At 39.9% G+C, this 25,004-nt stretch overlaps 4 protein-coding genes across 11 annotated transcripts in view; 3 read left to right on the top strand and 1 right to left on the bottom strand.

The window, feature by feature from the left end:
- Nucleotides 1-5,304, bottom strand: part of LOC147169570 (protein kinase C beta type) — a 30,778-nt gene extending 25,474 nt beyond the window's left edge. The window contains exons 1-2 of one of the 4 annotated variants that reach the window (XM_086083839.1): nt 4,681-5,304; nt 3,456-3,487 (exon numbers count right to left, since the gene is read on the bottom strand). In XM_086083839.1, the coding sequence (XP_085939965.1) occupies nt 3,456-3,487; nt 4,681-4,844 (196 nt within the window). In that variant the 5' untranslated portion in view covers nt 4,845-5,304. The remainder of the gene's footprint in view (nt 1-3,455; nt 3,488-4,680) is intronic. The other 3 variants (XM_086083840.1, XM_086083841.1, XM_086083842.1) reach the window with 3 other exon arrangements.
- A 2,248-nt stretch (nt 5,305-7,552) lies between these two features.
- Nucleotides 7,553-9,316, top strand: LOC147169571 (ATP synthase F(0) complex subunit k, mitochondrial-like). The gene is made up of 4 exons (XM_086083859.1): nt 7,553-7,608; nt 7,693-7,800; nt 8,642-8,734; nt 9,137-9,316. Exons 2-4 carry the CDS (start codon nt 7,732-7,734, stop codon nt 9,233-9,235), a joined length of 261 nt encoding a protein of 86 aa, XP_085939985.1. The 5' UTR covers nt 7,553-7,608; nt 7,693-7,731; the 3' UTR covers nt 9,236-9,316.
- A 935-nt stretch (nt 9,317-10,251) lies between these two features.
- socs1b (suppressor of cytokine signaling 1b) lies at nt 10,252-15,735 on the top strand. The gene is made up of 4 exons (XM_086083107.1): nt 10,252-10,687; nt 11,157-11,555; nt 14,052-14,233; nt 14,345-15,735. Exons 2-4 carry the CDS (start codon nt 11,307-11,309, stop codon nt 14,667-14,669), a joined length of 756 nt encoding a protein of 251 aa, XP_085939233.1. The 5' UTR covers nt 10,252-10,687; nt 11,157-11,306; the 3' UTR covers nt 14,670-15,735.
- Nucleotides 15,736-16,885: 1,150 nt separating this feature from the next.
- LOC147169573 (caskin-1-like) overlaps nt 16,886-25,004 on the top strand; it is a 40,757-nt gene continuing 32,638 nt past the window's right edge. For all 5 annotated transcript variants that reach the window (XM_086082566.1, XM_086082562.1, XM_086082564.1 and 2 more), the window contains exon 1: nt 16,886-17,333. In XM_086082566.1, the coding sequence (XP_085938692.1) occupies nt 17,240-17,333 (94 nt within the window). In that variant the 5' untranslated portion in view covers nt 16,886-17,239. The remainder of the gene's footprint in view (nt 17,334-25,004) is intronic.

Raw genomic sequence — 25,004 nt, forward strand, 5'->3', positions numbered from 1 at the left:
AGGCGGCATCAAACTAACAACATACGTCACACATGAGTTGCTATTTACGACAACAACTTTTCTTAGGTGGATGACAAAATACTTTTAGTACTTTTGGTTACCGCCACCTTCTTTATCTTTAGCATGTGGCATCCAACCGGAACTCGTTCACTGACATCAACACGCTTAGTTTACAGGATTTTGCTCTAATTATCATTTCTACAAGCCACACCTGAGTATATATATAAGTCACAGGATCAGACAAACTATGAAAAAAAAAAAAGTGTGACTTACAGTATTGTCCAAAAAAAGATAGTAATGGGGCATTTTGTGTGTACGGGGATAGCTTGAAGCCATGAGTGGAAGTTGAACAAACTCACTGCGAGACTCACTGTTTTACTTCTTTTTGTTAAAAGCAATTGTTGCCGTCCTAGATAATGACCGAGATATGAATCTAATTATCTAAATACAAGACGCTGCAACATCATAAAATTAAATAAATAAAATAATGTGAAAGGGACTTTTCGAAACATCTGAACATAAGACCTTCATTTTCTGTCATCCTTATTGCTTGTTTTCTGCGTACATTTATTCAACGTAAAACAGCGCCGAGCCAAGCCAGCATAATGAAAACTCGTCATTAGTGCCAAGTCATCGCTAAGTTCTGCGCTTTGCAAAATCCGCAATGAGGTATATGGTGAGACACTTCCACGGGATATTAATAAGAATGTGACTTCCTCTTTTTTTTTGTTTTCCCCTCCCCTTAGTGAACACGGGAGCCAACTAGCAAACAAACCCCTGCATTAAACATATGAAGGATGGACTAAAGGGAGGCATCTTTAGCTGCAGAACAGGTATGGAAACACACCCAGAATGCACAGGAGACACCTTTGTCACACGAGCGTCCACACAGGTAAGAACACGTCCGCACCACATGTCTGACATTCCTCCCGTGCTGGCGCTCCTCCCATCACGATAGCGCCGCACACACACTTCTCCTCAAAAGGTCCTTGCTGCTATGCCTCGCTGGTTCCACGGGTTAAACGAAGCCATGACATTCGAGGCACCTGCGCATTCTAATTAAAGCCTACGCAGGCGACGTATGCAAAACGCAGCCTTTACAAAAAGACAACAAGGCTCGTTTTTTATTGGCACTGTCATAGAGGTGTTCATTTACATATCAATAGCAATATTTATTATTGTGGTTGTAGCACAGTTGATTACCCTACTTAGCCACGCCAATTATGCAACGACGTTTATGAGCTTTAAAAAGCCAATACAGCTTGAAATTGGCCATGTTTCACAGAACGAGCTACCCAAAATCAATGACAAGACCTATATATTAATAGACCTTTAGATAAAGTAAATTCTATCGATTTCAACCTTTACTCCCTTGCAATCAATTCTGACAGACAAGCCCGTCGATTGTCTGTCACAACTGAGGCTGATCTACTGTTTGGTCACTGGACGAACACAAACGCCGATCAATATTAACATTACAGGCCTGCATACATATGACTGACCTGCCCGTTTAATTGCTAGTGATCTGCTGATGGGGCAGAAAATTCAACACAAATGACTTCACAGTCATATTGGTAATGATGGAACAATACTGTCCTGTGTTTTCTTACAACCACATTAATATTTGTTAATAAAACTCTTGTGGAGCCCATTACGTGTGCCTAATGAAGTATCAAGTAAAAGCAAGATTGGGCTAACAAATAGAGGTCACCCCAGTCCAGCGGGTAAACAAACAACACAAGATGACAAGGCGACGTTATCGGTCTGATGCAGCAGGTATACGAGTATGTGGCAAGCGGATTCATCATTTTAAAAAAAAAAGGTACATCTGACTATAATTCGGAATTAATATTGTTAATATAATAAGTTTTTCTTAAAAGTCATAATTACTAGGGGTGTGCCCAAAAAAAAAAAAAAGATTCTCATAAATGTCCCAAAATCCATTTTATTTAAATTATTTTATACTGTCTTCTCTTTGTTTGTGTGTGCCTTTATTGGGAGCGCTGTTCATGTTGTACCCGATTTGGCCACTTAGGGGCAGTGTGGTTCCACACGGTCTGATACACTGTTAAGTTGTAGCCACATTAGAGAGTAGAAGGAAAAAGTCATGATCAAGTTATTCCAATAAAAGGTTGTTTTTTTGCAGCGTGGAGCCGTTCTTTTGAGTGATAAAAGTGCCGCGAGTAGCACGCTAATTAGCATTAGTGTGTCAGACTGGAGTAGATCATTACAATTCCTTGCACATCTATAGATTGAAGCAAAAATCTTGTCAATCAAATCATTTGGAATCAAAAATCGTTCCTAATCGAAAATAGATTCTGAATCGAACCGCAGGCCCAAAAATCGGAATCGAATCGTGAGACATTCAAAGATTCCCACCCCTATTTGTTAGCATTAGCATTCGTCTAAGGCGTCAACATTGTTCAGATGTTTATATTTTGTTTTATTAGTTAGCGAACTTTAACTGGAGGTAGCAAGAAACAGCTTGAAGCCTTTTTGTTGAAGTTTTTTTTTTTCAAAATGCTTTTGAGGCTCAAAATGATGAAAGCTATTTTATTAATCAGCAATTTCATGGTCAAATTGTCTGTGTTGATACTTTAAGTTTGGGTTTGAGCTTTGAACCCAATTGTTTATCGGTGCCCTCCTCTTACACACTTTGAAGAGGTGGAACAAGGCCCAGCTCGATTGGTGCGCAAAATAACTGTAATGTGTTCACTCCTCTCACCAAAAGCCAAAGCACGCAAGGTCACATCCAGAGTCAACGTATACATGTTACGTAATTAACGCAATAGTTCCTCTTGCGAGTTATTGATGGTAACCACCACTTTGCATAATGAAAACAAACAATTAGAAATAATCCACAGCAAAAGTCACACACAGGCAATGACAGCTCCCCCCCCCCCACCAGTGATTAATCGAAATCTTGCACAATAGAAATGAGCAGATTGACTAAAAAAATTACACCAAGGAAGGTCATCTGCATTAATCTTGCGTTATATAATAAAGTGATGGCACACCTGCAGCGGCCCAGGCACCTCACAGCGGTGGGAATCACGCCGAAGTGAATCACGGTTCGAGTAATATCTGCTGTGTTGACATGCTGATGTTGACGCGTATGTTTGAGTGAGGAAGAGGAAGTGCATACAGCAAGTACTGCAACATTTGTAGTGTGATTTGAACAACGCCCAACCACCCACCCACCAACACTCAAAGCCCACCATGTCTCAAGTAAAAAAAAATTTAAAAAAAGGGGGGGGGGAACTTCCTGGTCTCTCTTTTGATGTAATACTGCTACTGTATGTGTTCATCTGTGTGGGTAAACACCTGCCGACACCAGCATGGTGAGAGCCCAGCCAGGGTCACAGTGACACAAAGCAGACCCGAGGCCCGCTCAAGACAACAAAGTCAACATCAACATCCATCTGCGAGCGTTGGGAAATGAGCCCTCTTCTTACCTTGGCACTGAAACCCCTGCTTGCCAAAGCCCCTGTGGATAAAAAAGATAAGATCAATTAGACTTAAAAATGCAATTCATGAAGAAATTGTAGTTGAACGTCGTGGAGAATTAATTGAGACAGGAAATGTTGAACGCGGCAATTGCGAACGTTTAAAATACTGAATTGCGGTACTAATGTGAGAATTGCTCAAATCAAGAGGATGAGTTCACATTTCGCCCTGTCATAGCAATGGTTTCTAATGACTGCACCCATTCATTTGGAATTATTGTGGAATGTGTGGAAAATGGGGAATAATGAAAAATGTTGGGGAATGTGACAAACATTTCTGTTGATGTCCTGAGCTGACAGGTTGAAGCTGAAATGGTCGAGAAATCTGGAAGGATAAATCTCTCCCATGATTTGGGAATTTCATCATGGGAGGTCAAATACCGTAATGCAAAATATGATAAGGTCCTGGATTTTGTGACTATTTTGAATTTGGAATGGGTTGAGAAATGTGGAAGGAAGAAGCAAATAACGTAAATTATCAGGAAAATGTGTCTTGAGACATGTAAGAGAAGGCAATAAATGAAATGCCTGTATGCAATCATTTGGAATTATGGACAAATGTGTCAAATGAAAAGGAGACTTCAGGAATGTGAACAACCATTAAGTGAAAAATCTCGATAAAGTTGAAATGATTTGAATTGGTTAAGATCCAGTATGTGGAAGGATTATGCAAATGTCTCCATTAATTTGTGTATTTTGTCATTGGATGTGAAACAAGTGAAAAAGGTGGAAATGTGTGTGCGTGTGTTTTTTCAAGTTGAGAAATGTGGAAGGATGAAGTAAATATTTTAAATGTCTGCATTCATTTGAGAGTGTTGTGAATATTTTGAAGCTGAAATGGTTTGAATCGTTTGAGCGAGAGAGAAAAAAAGTGACCTGAATTTAAAAACAATGAATTGTGTTCGTTATGACTACTGCACATTATAGCATTCACCCAATAATGTGTCTTACTCATGACGCATTCAATGACACACATGGGCATGCAGCAGGCCCCCGCGTGCCTGCGGATGGGGCTGCGTGGCGATGCGGCAAAAAAAGCAGCCAAAGCCGCGGTTGGCGAGCGGGGACGTACCCGGTGCCACTGTCGCGATTGTCGGATTCTGGAAGCACTGCGGCGTGTGGCATCAAGTGAATCACCTGTGTCCATCCGCACACACGTCCATGCAGTACTTACCAGATGAAGTCGGTGCAGTGGCTGCAGAAGGTGGGCTGCTTGAAGAAGCGCGCGATGAACTTGTGGTTCTTCACCTCGTGGACGTTCTTCTGGCGGAGGGCGCCCTGGCGAGCGAAGCCGCGCGCGCCCTCCGCCACCTCTCCGTCGCTGCCGGGGTCAGCCATCTTAACGAGGAAGCGGCGGAGGTGGTGGTGGTGGAGGCGGCGGCGGTTTGAGGGAAGAGCGAGAATGAGGGGGGCTTCCGAAGGGAGGCGCGGCGGCGAGGGGGGGAGAGCGAGTCACGGTGCAGGTGTCTCTTCCTCCTCCTCCTCCGCCCCTCGTCTTCGTCCTAGCTCGTCTTCCCCGCCCCTGCTGTCGATGTTGGGTCGGTTCCGACGAGTTCTGTGCTCGCTCGCTGTTGCTTCTTCCGGCGTGTCTTCGGTCGTCGCCTGCTTCCCGGTTGACTGTCAGTGTTGCTGCTTGCTTACCTCTCTCACTCTCGCTTCCCCTTTCTAGCTCTCTGGCGATCTACGACGGTCCCGACATGCGACGTTTCCCCTTTACGAACGGGGCGCAATGAACTACTGGTTGTACCACCTTGACTGTGTTCGTAAGACCAATCACTCGGATCTCAAATCCACTTTCCCCATTGAAATGAATGGAAATGCCCATTCATCCGTTCCACTTCCAGCCCTCTAAAAGCACGCCCCTTTTTTCCCGTAAATGGCAGACTTGCTGATGATGATCAGTGGCGTTTAAAGAGGGGCAGACAAGGCAATCACATGGGGGTGCATTCCCCAGCACCCCACCGTTGTTGATAAAAACATTTCAAAGGGCAGCAATATGTCTTTCGCCATGCATGTTAACTAGGGATGTGCCCAAAAATCGATTCTCATAAGAATCGCGATTCTCATTTAGTATGATTCAGAATAGATTTTAAATGTCCCAAAATCAATTTTATTTAAATTATTTTATATTGTCTTGCCTTTGTCTGTGTGTGCCTGAATTTGGAGCGCTGTTCATGTTGTACTCGGTTTGGCCACTGAGGGGCAGCGTGGTTCCACGCGGTCTAATACACTGTTAAGTTGTAGCCACATTAGAGAGTAGAAGGAAAAAGTCCCGATCAAGTTATTCCAATAAAAGTTTGGGTTTTTTCAGCGTGGAGCCGTTCTTTCGAGTGATAAAAGTGCCGCAAGTAGCGCGCTAATTAGCATTAGCGAGTCAGACTGGAGTAGATAATTACAATTCCTTGCACATCTATTGATTGAAGCAAAAATCATTGTAAATCAACTAATTTTTAATCAAAAATCGTTCCTAATCAAAAATCGATTCTGAATCGAATCGCAGACCCAAAAATCGGAATCGAACCGTGAGACATTCAAAGATTCCCACCCCTAATGTCAACCAGAAGAAAAAAACATGATAGATGGATGGATGCTTCTTAGTTATTTTTTATGATTATCTTGGTGTGGTTGTATATTTGTACCTTCTTCTTTTTGTATCGTGTGTTTTATTTATAATCCTCGAGTCTGTAATAATAACGCAATTCTAATTATTTGGGTTGGAAAATGAGCAGGATGTAATTTTTCGAAGCTATTTTCATTGGCCACAAATAACTGCTTTTGAATGGTCATTTTTCTCATTAATGTTCACCCTAAGCTTGACTAATTGGGTTTCTGTTCTTAGTTTGATATGAAAAAAAACGTTCCTCTGATTGGTTAGTTCCATTTATGTGCGTGTCTTTGTGTGCTTTATCGTGTTAGCTCCGTTGGAATTCAGCGGCCCAGAATTGTGCAGTGATAGGCAAATTTCGTGGAAAATGTCATCAAAACATCAATGTAACCATTTACACAGGCTAAAAATGAATTTACAGGTTTTAAGCGACACGGCCTGCTCGTTGGGTGGCCGTGAGATCACTATAGAAGTGGAAGTTGGAAGAAATTAGAAGTGGACATTTTTCCACCAGTGAGATCGGGTGTTGATGCAGATTGAAAGTAATTTGATCCACCTGGGATGTTCTGTTTTTATCAACGTTTTGTTTGATAGCAAACAGCATTACTGTGCACGCGATTTAAGTGTACTGTAAAACCATATAACTTGGCGAGTTTAATGCTAACATACAATACAAAATACCATAGACAGGCTATTGAAACTAGCATTGATGACTTGGTAGTTATATAACCATTTCAGCAATGTATATTCACAGAGAGACAGAGCAGCAATAGGTAGACAATATAATGACAAACTTATCCGCATATATTTTCATCCCCTGCGCAAAACATAACTATTATTGCTACACCTGAGTTGTGACTATCTTAATTCATGTTACACCGCCAAATCCAAGTATACAGTATTGTATATCTGTATTATACTGCCCCCTTGTGGCCGAATCGCATACACCAAAAGGATCCGATTAAATCATGGTGCAAAAAAAACAACGATTTACTGTAATTCTTTAATTGTCTCTCGTTTATTTTAAAGAGCTCTAAGAACTGGATTGTCCGCAACCGACACATCAAGTAGATCCTGGTCCGTAGACGCTGCGAAAAGGGGGTTTGTTTAAAATCACACAGGTTGTTAATAAAGCTATTAGACTGGGGGATATGTCAGTTTAAGTGGGCTTAATGTCATTTATTTTAGATTATAATTTATATCTAGATGGGTGGTCAGACCCTAGGATATAACCTTTTAAGTACGTTGATTAAATTCTTAATTTGTCACAAAAACAAATCTGCAGTCATGCTGCATGCGGTGGCGGAGAATTATGAGTATGTCGCCACCTGCTGGCTATACTGAGAAATGACTTGCCTACAGTATATCTGAGTTCAGGCAAGACCGCTCACCAAGCCAAGCGTCTATTGGCCAATAGTTAACAAACCACCTTATGATTGGCCAAATTTAGTGTCGTCACAGCAACACGGAACACATTTCACTCATGAAGCAAATTGTGTAAGTGACCCCCTGTTTGCTTAGAGACAACAAATAGCTGTTTTTGAATGTAGCAGATTATATAGAAGTCTTGTTTTTATTCAGACCAAGGTGTGCAGGTATCTGAGTGAATAGCTTTCAGTCATGCCGATTTCTCCTGTTAAAACGCGCATCCCACTCACTAGTTTCGGCCACCTGATAACAGAGGTGAAGGTAAGCAACGTTTTTGCTCTACTCTCTGTGAGTAGCTGCTATTGTCATGTTAACCTAACAATTCTGGATTGTTTTCAACCGTATCTATTCTGCGCTATGTGGGTTTTGTTATTAAAGGGTGGGGCGATATAAATAAGCGCTTTCTTTTGGGGGAGGGATGTTCCTTTTACCAAAATACGTATGTAAACACAATGGTTTAAAAAGACATACATAATATGTTATTCTTTCACAATACCAAAAGAAAGAGTAGAGTCGTTCAGAAAAAAAAAAAATCATTGCAATTAATCCAGTTAACTCGATGACCGAACTAAATACTGGATGTTCATGGAGGGCAGAATACTTAAGAGAAAATAAAAACTGCCATATTCCTATACAACAGACTGGGCCGTACACACACACACACAAAAAAAACCGTCACACTTTAAGGTATGAAAAAAGCAGAAATGAAAAGCCTTACGAATGAATCATTGGGTGCAATTTTAAACGTTAATAATAAACACGTCAACATGGAAAGTTCGTTTGTGAAAAGTCAAGTTTGTAGTCCAAATTTGATAATAGTTTCATGTGTGAACACCTAAGCTATTCATTTTTTTTTAAATATGTGTATTATTATCATTATAATATTTTAAAATATACTGTAGGTGTTCACTTTCTTTATGCGTTGTAAGTCTAGTCATATCACACCACACGGGTGCCGCGTTGTTTCACTTTCACTATGATGCGACAAAGTGTGCCGTGCTTTTTAGATGACCTTTATAAAATCGCCTTTATGTGGCCTAACTTGAGATTACAAAAATAGCAGCTAATTTCTCAGTTGTTGCAATTTTTTGTGCCGTTTCAGAGGCAGCTGTTTGGCATCGAGGCACCAGCGTCGGTGGAGCTGACCGGTCTGAGAAAGTACTTTAATAGTTACACGCCGCAGGGGCGGAAAAATGTACGTAACTCGCATGCATTGCATACGTAATTGTGTTCAACCATTGGTTTGCAAATGTTTTATTTTGAAAATACACAAAAGCTAATCAGTCTGATTGATTTGGGGAAGTTAAAATCTAACAAGGTCTCTAAACGATGAATCGATTATCCAAAATATTCATCAATTAATTTGATAACCGATTAGTAGTTGATTAATCATTGCACATCTTCATTATGTATGTTTTCAATTAATGGGTTCTAGGAATTGTATTTTATTCTAAAAAAAAAATAAAATAATCCATATCGTTTGTGTATGTCGATACCTTTGCAAACCGCAGACCGTTTTTTCACGAGCATATCTTCTCTTCATTGTCAACTATCCAGAAGTGATCTCCAAAATGAATCTCTCTCTGCTCTCTTACAGTGCGTCTTGGCGACTTACAGCATCTTGCTGGTAACAGCAGCAGCCTATTACATGCACAGACGAGGCAAAAAAGAAGCTGTGAAGGGCTCCACTGCCTGAAAATAAAAAGCATACTTAAATTTGTGTGCCATTATTTATGATGTGAAGTCAATATGTGACAGAAATAAAGGGATAATGACATCTGTGTTGTCAGTAAATGACTTTTTACTGTATGTTCGTCCCCCCCCCCCTTTTTTTTTTCTGTTCTGTTATTCAAAGCTGGAGTCATGGTGGGTGAGTAGATGGCTATCTTTCCGACGAAGCGAAACAATTTGGAAACAGGGTGTCTTTTGTTTATGGTTCAAAAGCGAAAGTGGCTAACTGAACTCAGTTCTTTTCAATTTCGCTCTGGTATTTTTCGCATGGGAAAAAAAGCCTGTTATTGCGGTACAGCTGGTGTCTTTGGGTGACCGCGATTTTGTGTGTCTGTGGTGTGATTTTCGGCAGATACAGCAATACTATTCTGGGGATAAATTATTATGTATTGTTAGTGAGTATTTGGTCCGTCCACCAAGCAAGAGATTCATATACAGTGAACTGCAATATAATCCACAGAATAAAGAGGGTATAAAAAAAAAAAGGTTTTAAAAATAGTTTACACCTCCGTTAATCACACAACACAAAAAAAAAAATATTGATTTGGTGGGGTATCATTCATCAAAAATAAGACAACATTTTTATAAGTCCCTGTTACATTATGCACAGTCTAAACAATAATACTATGCTTATATGAATATCAAACGACTTAATGATTAAATTCAAATGTATCGCACATAAGTTAAAATAAAAAAGTGTACCAAGTGGTAGCAGTACCACACTTGGAGAACCACTGCTGTTACTGTACGCTGTTGTTTTTTTTTAACTCTTGCACTTCAGTATGCTTCGTTGGGAAAAAAAAATCTCTGTTCTGGAAATAATAGGTTTTGTTTTCATTGTGCCAAATTATCAAATGATACAGACGTTTTTACTATCGATTTACTTTTGAACAGGATGTGCTTTATTTTACTTTCAGTCAAGCAAATGAGGTGACAATTGGTATTTTTATGCTTTTAATAATTTTCACGTTACTGCCTCGACGTGTCTTGACCACCTGTCTCCATTTCTTCTATCTTTCAGCTTGATGTTAATTTTCCTCAAATGCTGCTTCTGTATTCGTCTTTTCCCTTTGCTTTGATGCTTTCACCTTGGTGTAAAGTAAACGTGAATATTGCCTCTGTGCCAATCTAATTTCCCTCAAGGGATGGACGAAGTACATACCGACTCGGGGTAGCTAAAGAAGCTACCAAGCTAGCTAGCTAGCTAGCAAGCGCCCGCGACCGCCTTGCGTTTCCGGTGCCTGCCTTTCAAAATAAGACCATAAAAGCTCGACGAAAGAGAAAGTAAGCGCTCCAGCAGTACCTGCAAGTCACGTGATTTAGCATAAACTGGGCGAGAGCAGTGACACGCCTCCTCAGCTGAGAGAAGGTGAAAGTAAAACATGATTGCAAACTGTAACAGCCGTCTGCAACTCTAGTAAGTACACTCTAAATCTTCTTCTTCGTTAGTATTATTCTTTTCATCATTCTTTTATTCTTTTTTTATTCTTTTTTTTGGCGAGGAAAGGATAAAATGCTCAATGTTTAGACCCGCACGTTTCTTTAAATTAAATTCTGTGCGTTTATGTCTTGTTGGATGTTTTGATAATGATGATGATGATGATGAACAACACTAAACTGAACGACTTGCTTGCCTGTAATGTGGAAGTGTTTACCCAAATGTCACATCTTTGTAAACAGTGGCCCTCCGTTATTTGCACGGGTTAGAGACTGGGCAAACATACTTGTGTGATTGACATCTATCGTAAATGCATTTACGAATGTCAGTGTTTATTACCAACGTTTTCATTATACAGAATGAAAGTATAATTGCCACCTGTGCAACTTTTTTGTTTGGTCTGTTGTAAAGATTTCCACGTGTATGATTGAACTTTTTCACGTTCCAGTGCTTTTTCACCTCCATTCGAACAAGGGATCAAATCGGCAAGCCGCCAGCTCTCCTCATCCAATGCGGTCTAGAAGCACCATGGTGCCACAAAGTGGACCCAGCAGCTGATTGCGCCCCCGGAACCGACGTTCTGTCGGCGGCGGAGGAAATGGTGCTAAATGTGATCGTCCAATGGAGGTTTCTCTCTAATAGAATGATTAGAGACAAGCTGAACAGAACAATAATAAAGGAAACAAATGCAAGACAAGAGAATCCAAGTCAAGTTCCAGAGGAGCCCGCCACACCTCAACAAGTCCAGAGTGCAGAACAGAACCAGAACGCTGCAGAGGAGACGCTGCACTGGAGTCACCTGCACAGTCTTTACCTGTCAGACGAACAACTTGAAACCTGGTGTCAGGTACTTGGCTCTCGTTTCATGATACTGCATTAAGGGCAGGGCAGGTACTTGAAAATATGCGAGTTAAGCTTTTAAGTACCGCTTTTAAGTATCTGTTCAACTTGCGTGAGAAAAACGTGAAGCTATTTTTGGTTCAGTAGGAAGTAGAGTAGCAGTTTTAAACATTGTTATGAGAGGAAATCACAAGATTACAAGGAACAGATAGCGTGCGTTTGGTACCTTGGCCTTTAGTGTGCACTTAACCTGACTTAACTCGTAACACCACCACTTTCACAATCGTAGAAATCGAAAGTGTCAATACGTAGGATAACATCGCACAACTTTGCCGCGTATACCATCTGGAGCAGCTCCAACTCAATATTTATCTAATAACATGACGACAAAATGACAGAGTTATTATAGTCTGGGAATTTTTATTACAGTTAATTTTAGTTTTGAGGGCAGCTCTGTTACTACTAAAAAAAATTAATAAAAGTTTTAGTTCTTTCAAAATGCTTAATTTTAATTAGTTTTAGTATTAGTTTTTTTGTGTATTACTTGTGCTAGATTAAAAAAAAAACACCATGGTAAAATGAAAAAAAGTAATGCACTTTTTAGCGTTTTTTTTCGGCTGAGTGAAATGAAAAAGCAGGCGAGGTCAGCCATTGGAGTTAAAAGTCAAACGCGCAAAATTGGCGCTTAGGAGCGACATCATCTGAAATGCGCTTTTCTATTAGCTTCTGCTAGAGGATGTCTCTTCAGTTCTGTTTTGTGTGCTCAGTTTGAAGGCTCATGTATTAAATGAATTACCAAAGTTGACAACATTTTCGTTATAGTTATAATTAGTTTCGGTTAGTTTTATAATTTTAGTTGGTTTTATAAATATAAAATGTAGTTAGTTAGTTTTTGTTGTTTTTTTAAAGTGCTTTTATAAAAACTATTTTCGTTTTTATTTTTCGTTAATGATTTATTAAAATTATTTTAGATATTTCGTTATTTTTTTTAACTAAAACAACCTTGCAACATTAAAAACATAAAACTAAAATGGTACCTTGAGATATGAGTGACCCGGCTTAGGAGTTTTTAAAGATACAAACAGAACCTTTTAAAAATGTGCTGCTAGCTTAATGCTAACGTAATGGAAAACACTATTAACATGCTAACAGTTAGCATCAATAGTTGCAACTGAAAAAATATAATAGAACAATACTCACAGTAAATATTCTTTATCATGTACGAAAAGTGACTATTTACGGTATCTCAGTCGTCATCCAATTATTTAATTTTTATTTTTAAACAAATTTACTAAAAATGCGCAAACCGGACATGCGACTTATGCCCGTTTCCATCTGTTCTTCTTTTGCGAATAGTGAGAGGAGACTATACACCATAGAAATGTGATCAACCAGTAATAGAAAAGAAGAAGAAAAACTGTGCCGTGCGATGATGTCTTATGAGTTTGCTTTTGTAATTGCCAGCGTTTATTCGCTGTTTCCATAACCAAAATTCGCCTTTTCCTTTTTTCGATACCCTTCAAAATCCACCCCCTCCAAGCATAATAACTTTTTTTGCGAATTTTGGGCCCTTTTTCGAATTTGTAGCGTTTCCATTCAGCTTTATTTTCGCATTTCTTGAAAATTCGAATAAAAATGGTTGGACGGAAACTAGGGGTGTGCCCAAAAATCGATTTTCATAAGAATCGCGATTCTTATTTAGTACGATTCAGAATCGATTTTAAATGTCCCAAAATCGATTTTATTTATATTATTTTATACTGTCTTGCCTTTGTCTGTGTGTGCCTTTATTTGGAGCGCTGTTTATGTTGTACCCAATTTGGCCACTTAGGGGCAGTGTGGTTCCACGCGTTCTAATACACTGTTAAGTTGTAGCCACATTAGAGAGTAGAAAGAAAAAGTCACGATCAAGTTATTCCAATAAAAGTTGTTTTTTTTGCAGTGTAGAGCCGTTCTTTTGAGTGATAAAAGTTTTGCAAGTAGCGCGCTTATTAGCATTAGCGAGTCCGACTGGAGTATATCATTACAATTCCTTGCACATCTATAGATTGAAGCAAAAATCGTTGTCAATCAAATCAATTTGGTGCAAAGATCGCTCTTAATCGAAAATCGATTCTGAATCAAATCGCAGACCCAAAAATCGGAATCAAATCGAATCGTGAGACATTCAAAGATTCCCACCCCGAATGGAAACCCCACTAGTGAGTGAGTTACAGTAGTAGTAAAAGAGCAATACAGAAGAAAAGAAAACAAAAGAAAAAAGTGAGATTAGAAAAAAAATGAGTGTAATAGTGGTCTAAATCCCAATATCCTTCACAATATCAATGATTTCATGAAAGAGGATAAATAACATTCACTTATGCTAACGTACACCAGGCAGTGGCGCACAAGCTAACTTGGAATCTCACTTTCTGAAATGTTCAAATGTATACGCCAAAATTGTAACGAGACATTTCATTGCGCAATATGTGTGTACACGTTGTTTGTCGAACTGTACGCGCAGAGTGGAGCGGGGGCCGCCAACTTGCCCACTCACCTGCGTCCGTTCAGCAGCCCGGAAGAGTACAAACTGGTGAAGCGCACTCACCAGCAGCTCCAGCACAGTTCCTACTACTGGGGAGCCATGAACATGGAGGAGGCGCACAAAATCCTCAGCGGGGCGTCCCTGGGCACCTTCCTCCTCAGGTAACTCCAGTCGGGATCAAGGTTACCATCGAAATACGTAGAAACCCCCCCCCTAAAAAAGTAACTGAAATTCCATTTTCCATCATCCATTTTTTTGAATTGTCTTCCCAGAGACAGCGGGCAGCCGGACGTGTTCTTCACCCTGAGTTACCACAGCGACGACGGGCCGACGAGCGTCCGCCTGCTGCTCCGAAAGTTGCTCTTCGGTCTCTGCGGGAGCCAAAAGACTTTCGCCTCCCTCTTCCATCTGCTGACGTACTACTGCGGCCCGTCGGGCAAACTGACCTCGCCGTACCGCTGGCAACGGCCCGAGCGGCTCAAGCAGATCTGCAGGAGGGCTCTGGTGCACACGTACGGGGCGGAGAACATAAGAGACTTAGCGGGACTCAGTCGTGAGGTCAAGGACTATGTTCACGCCTATCCTTATGCGATATAGTGGGAACGCGACATATATACGGAACATATTTAGAATATAGGGCTTTGCACAAACGGATGTCGCCTCGAATGGAGTCACGGAATGGCCGCTGAAAACAAAAACGGCGGATCAGAATTTTGCCATTCGTGTCAGAACACAGCATAGCGTATTGTCGCGAAGGGGACTAAATAAATGGTCCGTACGTCTCCGTACATGTGACATATCTAAGCGGGGACACGAGTGAAAGTTCCTTTTGAGGCGACATCCGAAAAGTAACGGGAAAGTTTGGCCGGGTAACGTGCTGGCAACAAACAAAATGGAGTTTGCAAACTTGAACGTCAGACCAGAGAGATGAACTATTTTAGCGCTAGCTAGGTTATGGCTAGTAGCAACGTTGATGGATTTAAAATGAGACCAAACTAAATTGCCCCTTCGTGGTACTGTTGACTAGGGATCCTGGAGGTTAAAGTTCGTGATTTTAAACAAAAAAAGCTTACCGTACATTGGCCATTAGCGTAGACTAGGGTTTTCTTATACTTTTAATTCAATCCATGGGCTCTTGTAGCCGCTAGCTAGCGCTAAGCTAACCTGGGAGAGTTTGTCTCTCTCCGCTCCAGCGTCGACGTATGCAAACTCCTTTTGTACAAGGATGGCGTAAGGATGGACTTAAAATGCGCTGCAGTAATCCCGAGCAGTGTAGACACATCGAAATCTCATTGTACAATGTCTTCACGGTAGTAAGTACGATGTTATTGTGATATTATATTATAAAATAAACAATTTAGTCAATATAGTGTGCAATAATACAGGTACAGTTTGCACACTTTCTGTGTATTTGAAGACCTCCATTTTTGTTTTTTTTAAATACATTTCATCCTGTTCAGCAACACAGTCGAGGATTAGCATTTTTTTCCACAATTGAATACAATTCCCTGGGTGTCTTTTACAACGTGGCTGTGACATGCTTCCATCAAAATACCCCAAGGATGGAAAATGGCCATTTTTGTCATCATCTGTGCATCCAATAAAACCCAATGCAGCTCTGCTTACCTTTTTCCTTATATAAAAGTGCCTCTGAAAATGTGGCATGAGTACTTCACTCAGTCTTGCAGCAAAGAAACATGCGGACAATTAAAATGAAACCAGCTTGTTCAGTGACACATTTTTAGAAACATGCAGATCAAAGTTTTATTTGTCTTGTTTAATTTCACACTTGGCGGGTTGGGCACAAGACTCATTTGTATACAAGAAGTTAAAAAGTATCACTCAGGGGGAAAAAAAAGCTTCAGTCATTGTCTCCACTAGGGGGCAGGAAAACACAATTTTGGTGCATGAAGAGGGGAACTACAGTATATATATATATATTTTATTTTTTTATTTTTATTTTTTATTTTTTTGTGGTCATTTCTGGGATGTTTTGCGGTGCATAGAAAATGTTGGTTGGAAGGAACCATTAAGGTTACTGCACTGCAATGATCGATGAAGCAACAGTATTTACTTATAGGTCTTTTTTTTTATTTCTTGAGATAATTTAAGAGCTCATGTCAAAGATTCATAATTACATGTACAGCATATACCTTCTTGCCCCTCCCCAGTCCTAAAAAATGGCCTCAAGCTGTTTTTTTTTTTTGCTTCTTCTGTCAAACTAAATAATACATTATGTGTTGTAAAACAACCACATGCTTTGCCTTATGAAAGTCAGATTAGCTTAATGCTAACAAGCAATGCAAAATGTCATAGGCGGGCTAACGAATAGTATCAGTTTTGCGGTGTTTATAACCTTTTAACCCTCCTGTTGTGTTCGTGCCTTAATCATGTTCATGGGTCAATGTGACCTGCTGCAATATTTAATCAATAAATCTCACATAACAATGCAATTATTTTTTAATTACAATTGACCCCCAAACGGGTCAATTTGTCCTGCAACATAACAGGAGCTACATATGGAGACAAATAAAGCAAAACTATTCACATTTTCTTTATCCTGTGTCTGCACTGCCCCCAGGTGGCCAATGCGTATACAACAGGAGCAGCACAATGTGCAGCAAAAACTGTTTAATTTCTTACATTGTATTTAATCTATGTTTAAGGAAATACACTATTATAGAGTGGACCACTTAAAAAAAACACACACACATTTAAAAATAACGTTTTTTTAAATTCATTCATTTCAAAAGGAAAATGACGCGTGTTCACGACGTCCGCGTGCCTGTCCATCTTTTGGCGCCAGCGGGAGCGCGCCCTCCCCCTGCGCGTGCGTGACACGTGAGCGGGGAGGGAGGAGGAGGAGGGCGCTCGAGAGCTCCACCGCCGTGTCCAGCCGGTGAAATCCACTCACGCGCGCGAGGCGTAATAGTCGCAAACGCTCAAAGGGAACGCCAGACGCGGACCGGAACCGGTGTCGGCGGCGGCGGCGGCGGAGCGCTCGGGCCCCCGAATTGGAGCATCCGTATCCCCTGGGCTGCACCTCGCTACCCAAACCCACCCACCCCCCCGCGCGCGCCTCTGCTCCAAAGGGAGGCCCCGAGCGGCGGCGGGATGTAGCAGCGGATTAACGGCGGAGGCGATCGGCGGGACGCGGAGGGAAGGACATGGGGAAGGACCAGGAGCTGCTCCAGGCCGTCAAGACCGAGGACTTGCTGACAGTTCAGCGCCTCCTGCAGAAACCTCGGCCAGGGAAAGCCAGTGAGTATTTGCCCGACGTCCCTCTGACACACACAAGCCAGGTCTCGTTTGAATCTGAAATGTTTGTGATTTGTGTGTGTGTGATGTTGCACGTGTGGTCATAAACTGCACTTGAATCATTTTTACATGAACGTAGAAGTAATAGCTAGGCTACACGTTTGTGTGTGTGTGTGTGTGGGTTTTGTCTAAGAGGAAGCAGGTGATGGGAGGTGCGGGGTTCAAGGAGATGTGTGTATGTATGTTGTGACGTCAGCAATCGTAGTGATGACGTTGCAGGCGTGCGAGGATTGCTGGGGTTTCTGCTTAAACTGCACACACAGATTATGTGTGTGTGTGTGTGTCGGTAGGATGGAGAGGACGATTGGACTTGTGTGTGCGTGTGTGTGGACTAGGGTGGGGATGATGGGACAGTGTGTGTGCGTGCGTGTGCGAATGCTCTTGTCTTTCTATGTTTGTGCAGCATGAGCCTTATTGGCATCCTACCTGGTATTTGTGTGGACTCCTCTACTCATCCACACAGGTGAAATGCTAAAATGTGCTACTCGTGTGTGCGTGTGTGTACGTGTGTGTGCGCGTGTACAGCGGTGCCCTGAGATACAAGTGACTTACAATTATGATTTTTGTGCCTTGATTTAAGCACAAACTTGAGTTACAGCTGCTGTATTCTAACATATAAGGGCAAATGCCATTGAAATGCTAATGTTAGCATAATGATGCTGAATTGAGTTGCAGCATTCAATCATTATACACTAACTGTTTAATTATTTACATTGTATTTAATTATTTTATTACTTGACTGCTGTTTTTCCTCCATAAAAACACACATAATTTCAGTTTTTGGGGGGGCTGGAACAGATTAATGCCATTTTCATTCATTTCAATGGGGAAGTATAATTTGAGATACGAATGTTGGGTTTTGAGTAGGGCCCGATTGATAAGAATTTTTGGGAGGTAGATTCCGATATTTGGCACAATAAAATTCAGATAACAGATTAATTGGGCGATTATTATTATTTTAAAATGTAATGACAAATTACATATTTTTTGTCCCTTAATGCTTACAGAAATAATGAATTAGGAAGAACATTTGACTGTTTATAATAATTTGTCAGGCAAAAAAAAAGGTACATCAGTGTTTTTTTTTTGGGGAGGGGGGGATTATTATTTATTTTCAATGTATGAGTTTTAATTATAAACAGATTGTACTTTATTTACTTTGTCCTTCAGTGGGCAATTTAACGTTACAACCGAAAAAAATTGGCATTTGTTGGGGGCAAATGTTTGAAATGAATGTCATGATCTTTGCCTTGAGTGGCAATGTGTTCATGTGTGGGAAAAAAAATTGGGTAATTTTTTTTTTTACTGATTTTAGAACAGCTAATATGGCCGATTCATTGGTCCGGCTCTAGTTTTTAGTTATGAGCGTGGCTCCGGAATGAATTCAACTTGTATCTCAAAGCACCCCACTGTGTTGCTGTGTGCGCGTGTGTGTGAGCGAGGTGCAAGTGCATGAAGGTCCTCCACCGCTCTCGGGACAGGAGGATTATTGGTGTGTAAAGACGCCAGATGTTAATGGTAATAGTGTGATGATGGCGAGAGCGCACGTGACGACGCCGGCGCGCACGTGCCCGAGAGTTGTTGACGGGGCGTCAGCTGAGACTGGAGGTGATAATTAGATTTCAATTACAGTCTTGCCAACGCCGCCTTTACGCCGCCTCGCCCGTTTGGCCTCCTCTCAACTGGTCCTCCTTTCCTCCTTTCCTCCTCGCCCCGGCCTTTTAATTGCGTCTCCTTCCTGCTATTTTGCCCCCTTTTGTTTCGGCCCCACGGTCCCCTCTCTCTCCTCTGCTCTCCTCTCAGCCAGCAGTGCCACGGCGAAGGAAAACGCTTCTCCTCAAATGCCAGAACAAATCAGCTCTGAGTGTTCAGTCCACTGTGTGCGCCGACTGAGAAAGAGAGAGAGAGAGAGGGTGAGGAGAGGAAGGGCGAGCGAGTATGGTGGAGAAAGGGAGGTAAAAAGGCAGGAAGTCACGACGAGAGGTTAAAGGGTGAGTGATGGAAGGTGTGCGACGCGACGGGAGAGCGGATTTACGTTTGAATAATTGAACAGGCCTCGCTGCTGGAGGATCACTGCAACGCTTCGCCTTCATCAGAGAGGAGCAAGACATTTTCTTGTTCCGCGGTCAGGAAAATTAATATCGGTTAGCGAGTCAAGTCGTTAGTAGCGCCCGGCCGATATGGATTTTTTTTTTTTATGCTGATTCCGATGTTTGGCAGAATAAAATTCCAATAAACGATTCATCCCAAAAACTGCTTTATTTGGTCCCTTGATATTTACAACAATAATGATATGAATGATGCAGAATCGATGCAGCTCTGCTTACCTTTCTCTGTTAACTTCATAGCAGCAAGTGTTTCTGCATGACAGTATTTTAGACAGCTGTAGAAAAACTTGTAAATTAGCCCCACTGTTACTTAACAGCGGGATGGACATTCATTCAGAAATAGGCAGATAAAAGAATAACCTCATCTCATGTAGGGCTGGGAAATTATAAAAATAATAACACCCCTGACTATTTTGATTGATAATAAAATCATGATTAATAAAAATGATTATTCATTGATTAAAAAAACCTTTAAACATACAGTAACTTAAAAGAACAACCCAAAAAAATACACGATTAAAAAGTAAAATAATAATATATTTAAATAATAGCAAGTAAAAAAAATAAAAATACCTGCTGTTGCTGCTGTGCTCGCCTTTGCCTCTAAGGGGCACTGTGGTGCGGTGCAAGCATGCAGATACACACTTACGTTATGATAAAAAGAATAGAAGAAGAACTGTATTACTATAACTTGTTTACAAATGCCGTGCACTTTCTTTGTTTATGACGTTTTTAATTTTAGGATTGTGAGAAGCCAAAATTGAAATCTCAATTTCAGTTGGACAGAGTATATAAAAACAATGAAAGTGTCCATTTTCTATCATGTCCGTTTTAAAGGGGGAAGTCAACAGTCAAGTCAAAAGATTTTTATTTATTTATGTTTTTACAATATGTTCTATGCGCCCCCACAAGTAATATGAATTAAGCCGGAAAATTCACCCGTTTTTAATCGATCTCAGGGGAGGCGGCCATTTTATATGTTCCAACTCATCCGTCCTTGGTTTAAGCTAGCAGACAAGAAAGTTCTTGAGAGTCCTCGAGTTACGTCGTTTCGACTTTACGGCGTCCGTGCCTCGTCCGTAGTTTTTTCCCATTCATTTCCCACAGTAATCACGCCATTTTAAAGTTGTGTTGTTACCTCAGCAACGTACATCCATCGAGCAGGTCGGCTCGCTATCAGGCGCGTCACATTTCCGCCTTTATAACTCCGTCAGCAATGAATGTCCGTGCGGAAACACGAAATATTGGTTCCGGCTCTTCCAGGTCGCGCAAATATGTTTTTTCAAATTACTGTACAAAGTATTTTGATGTAAATATCGACTTTAACGGTGAAATACGACTTAAGTCGAACTGTGCCATAACGCTGAAACAGTTCTTAGAGTTAGCGTATGAACATGTGAATATTCTAATCACTTGGCACGTTTAAATCAACATGTTTAAAAAATAATAATAATAAATTGTTTTCCTGCTTTTCCATCCTCCTGAACGGCATTCCGTGAGCCTCGACTCACATTTACACGTGTGTGCAAATGTGCAAACGGACAGGACTTGCGAAATCCTGATAATGAGAACCCAGGAGAAGCTCGCTCCCCACCACTTCTCCTCTCAAGAGGGAGGTCTTGAGAGTGTGTTCCTAAAAGTTGCCCGCCGGCAAGCTCACGTGCATTGAATGCAAATGAAATCGGAATAATTTCGCGCGGGAAGCACGCTAGGACATTGTGGCGCGAGATGAGTTTGTCGAGGGGAATATCACACTCTCATATCATAGCCGAGCAGCCTACCGTATGCGAGGTGCGTATGCAAAGAGCGGTTGCCACGGGAACAGTCTCAGTTGCGGCGTCATCTCGAAAATTAACATAAGAATTTTGAACTCCGCACAACCCTCAGATTATGATGATGAGAAAATTTGTAATTAATTACATAAAGCGCTCAATAATATATGACTCAGCGGTTACTTATGAGGTACACTCGCAACATTTAATTCTGCAGTGAGAAAACGTTTGCTCATTGGATTTTCAAATTAGACATTGTCACAGGTAAAAAAGAAGAAGATGATGGAAATGTGGATGGAAAATTTGTGAAATTTTCATAATGTAATAGTATTTAAAATTATATTTAAGAATTAATGAACCAGGTATTATTTAAAAAATATTTGTAAGAAAGTATTGCTAATAATTAGATATTATTTGCAATAAAAAAATGTATGTGTCTTTTAATAAATAAAAGTAAGGGATGTATATGCAAAATGGTTTATTATATTAATATTTATTTCTTGTTATTATTGTTTACAATAAATAACCACACAAAGTATTTAACAAGATAATAAATGCAAAATAAATAAGTAACTGTTTTGAATTTAAATAAAATGAAATGAATAACATTGTTTATTTTAATAATGGCATTAAAATTCATTGTTTTAATTTTATTTGTTAAATTATAATTAGTTTACCTGTTATTTAAGTCAATATTTACAATTAGCATAATTAAAATTAAAATATAAATTATTTTATTTACTCTTTGTGTATGTTAATATGTACATAAATTATCCGCTTATTTAATTAAAAAAAAGTGCAATAGTTTATTTACTAATAGTGTTATTGATTTTATTTATAATAAATTAATTTACAAGATATTTAATTAGATAAATTAATTCAACATGAAGACAAAGAACTTGAATTAACACATTTTAAGAATAATAGGAAAATTAATGTAATAAATAAAATAGTTTATTTTAGCGATGCAATAATTGATTCACATTTATTAATTTGCTTATAATTAATGAAGTAAGTATTTAATAAACTAAAGCTATTTTTAAATATATTTCTTACATTTTAGATTTTTTAAATGTATATATTTTTGCATTTAACAAATAATTAAACCATTATATAAAATGTTGTCATTTACGAATATTTTTTACTTACAATGAAAATCAACCATTTATTATCTCCAAATAAATATTGTTGAAACCATTTATTTTTTATTTTTAAATGAATACAATGAGTTATTTAAATGAAAATAATAAAACGTCAAATTGTGTAATTCATTTTTATGATGTACTAATTCATATTAAAGAACCAATTGTAGGGGGTGGGGGCAAAGCTAATTTAATGTAAAAAAATATGTCCGGTCTCTCAATGGTATATTGTAAATGCTCATCTTATCCCATTTCCATCTTATTACATCTGCCTTCACCTTTTCTCCCCCGCAGCCATCGAAATGATGCACAACTGCATTGCATCACACTGACAGCAATTCCCCCCCTTCTCATATGGCTAAAAAGAATATAAATCATCATGGATTTGCATTCGGGTTCGAGGCAGAGCGTAATGCCCCGAGAGCGACCTATTGGGAAAAAGATCATCAGTGTGTGGCTGGTGCTGGCTGCTGCAGTTCATGTGACGAACTGACAGTCTGACGCTGACACAGATATCTGCACTCATTGATTCATCTGCCAGTCCACTGGGGGGGGGGGGAGGGGCGGCTTTTTTTTTTTTGTATGTGTGTGTGCATTTAATCCAAGAGCAATGGCAGCCGGGTGGGTGTAAACACACACACATACACACGCATGCTTGTCATCTGCGGAGTGTAAACAGAGCTGCACAAGCACCAATCAGCTGCCACTCTTTAGCAAATTACAGAGGAAATTAGAGTGTGAGCGCAGGATGAAGGGATGAAGTGCAGATAGGGATGCAGGGGAGAAGGGGAAAAGCTTTTGCCCGGATTACAGAACAGCCTCAGATTACGGCCTGGTGCATGGATTATGAGGGTTTGACCAAAAAAAAGAAAAAGAGGGGGAGAAAAAAAAAGTAGAAGCAGGGAAGCAAACCAGCACTGTTTGTGTGTGCGTGAGCGCTCTTTGCTGCGGTTTGGTGTCTTCATCCTTCTTATGTTCTTTCAAAGATCAAGGTTATCGCCACACGCACGCTTAAGCGCGTCACGACGTCGTCACACGGGTCAAACGTTTGGGATATATACGCGGTAAAAAACAAAACAAACACAAATAGCTCACGCACGCACGCACACGGCACTTTTTTGCAAAGATAAACCCACATCTGCCACGCTCGCCACCACCAAATTGGAAAACACTTTTTTTTTTATTATCCTTGATTTTAGGATATGATAAACAGAATTTGAATTATAATAAGCGATTTCTTTTTCCTTAGTATTGTGATTTTATACGCAAGGTTCTATTCTGATGTTTTTTTGTTTTTTTTACAAACACAAGCAATAAATATTAATCTATAACACAATCGATATCAGATTTATTATACAAAACAGCGCAAGGTTAATCTTACACTACGATTAGGCAAATGAACCATGAATTCATATGAAACACATTATGTATCTACTTCAATTAGCATCGCTAACGTGCTAAACACTGACTTGCAATCTTTTAAGCGTTCACTACAACAACTTCACAAAATTCTACCAAACAAGTGTGGCAGTAAATCAACAATGCAAATAAATCTGCGGCTTTATCACTTCAACTTTTCATGTTTCATGAAACGTGAACTGCATATTTTGACTCTTTAAGTGCCATAGACGGGAATTGTCGTCAACAAAAAAATAAATTATTATATGAGATTGGTGGAGAAATGTTTTAGCCAGCTCTGGTATAGGAAAGTCAAGAAAAACATTAACCATGGCCAGCAGATGACAGCATTGAGCCTGTTTGGATGAAATCACCTCGTATCAAAACGATAAAGAAGCTCATCAACATGGCAGATTGTTGGAAATTTGGCAGCTTTTGATTACTCAAAGGGTTTGTCACTAAGACTGTCACAAAATAGCGAAAACATGACAAGATTATTTCAATTTAGAAGTAGAAGTGATGATGTCATGTGTGGACATAACACGCACATGCTGCCAAATACCATACTACTAAATAGTGCGCAAATAGTTTGTCAAATGTAAACTTATAACACTCGTGATTATCTCTAAAGCACATTTTTGTCGTTGGTATTTTACAACAACAAAAGTACTGTTCAGTTTTTTGAGGCGTCATTAAAACATACTGACCCACCAAATTGAATCTTCTTTTTTTTCAACAGCTTTTGCGATTTGAAAATTGTATCCTATATTAAATGTGTCACTGTGTTTCAATATCAGTGGATGATAAGGTAGGTGATTCGTTTGCCGTTATGTGTCAGCATTAGCATTAAGCTAACAGACTCAAGGCTAAGCTATGCCGTTTGCACTTCTCCATTGACTCCCACTGTATAGACTAGACCGCATTAGCAAACTAGACAAAGTGGGAATGCTGAAAAGATGAATGCTAAGATTTGAATGCATGCGCTTATGAAGTAAATTGAAAGATAAATGATGTGAAAATTACAAATTTTTAAATTGTAGTTAAATGATAAATTAATAAAAAAGAAAACTTGAACTGCAATCTGTCTAAATTATAATCTATTTCTTGTCGGTTGGTGTCAAACCATCGAATGTACTAAAATGTGGTCCAAGCAGGGTTTGAACCCAGGTTTTCCGTGGCGGGAGGCAATTGCTC

The sequence above is a fragment of the Leptonotus elevatus genome, chromosome 8 (assembly GCF_054856555.1).
Source record: "Leptonotus elevatus isolate MCC_2025b chromosome 8, RoL_Lele_1.0, whole genome shotgun sequence".
In the NCBI taxonomy this organism is placed as follows: Eukaryota; Metazoa; Chordata; class Actinopteri; order Syngnathiformes; family Syngnathidae; genus Leptonotus; species Leptonotus elevatus.

Bases quoted from the DNA above. Each gene is read 5' to 3' on its own strand.
- socs1b (XM_086083107.1), top strand. From the start codon at position 11,307: ATGGTGCTAAATGTGATCGTCCAATGGAGGTTTCTCTCTAATAGAATG. The intron at 11,556-14,051 runs GTACTTGGCTCT...CTGTACGCGCAG, and splicing joins AACTTGAAACCTGGTGTCAG to AGTGGAGCGGGGGCCGCCAA. The intron at 14,234-14,344 runs GTAACTCCAGTC...TTGTCTTCCCAG, and splicing joins CTGGGCACCTTCCTCCTCAG to AGACAGCGGGCAGCCGGACG.
- LOC147169571 (XM_086083859.1), top strand. From the start codon at position 7,732: ATGCCGATTTCTCCTGTTAAAACGCGCATCCCACTCACTAGTTTCGGC. The intron at 7,801-8,641 runs GTAAGCAACGTT...GTGCCGTTTCAG, and splicing joins ACCTGATAACAGAGGTGAAG to AGGCAGCTGTTTGGCATCGA. The intron at 8,735-9,136 runs GTACGTAACTCG...GCTCTCTTACAG, and splicing joins CGCCGCAGGGGCGGAAAAAT to TGCGTCTTGGCGACTTACAG.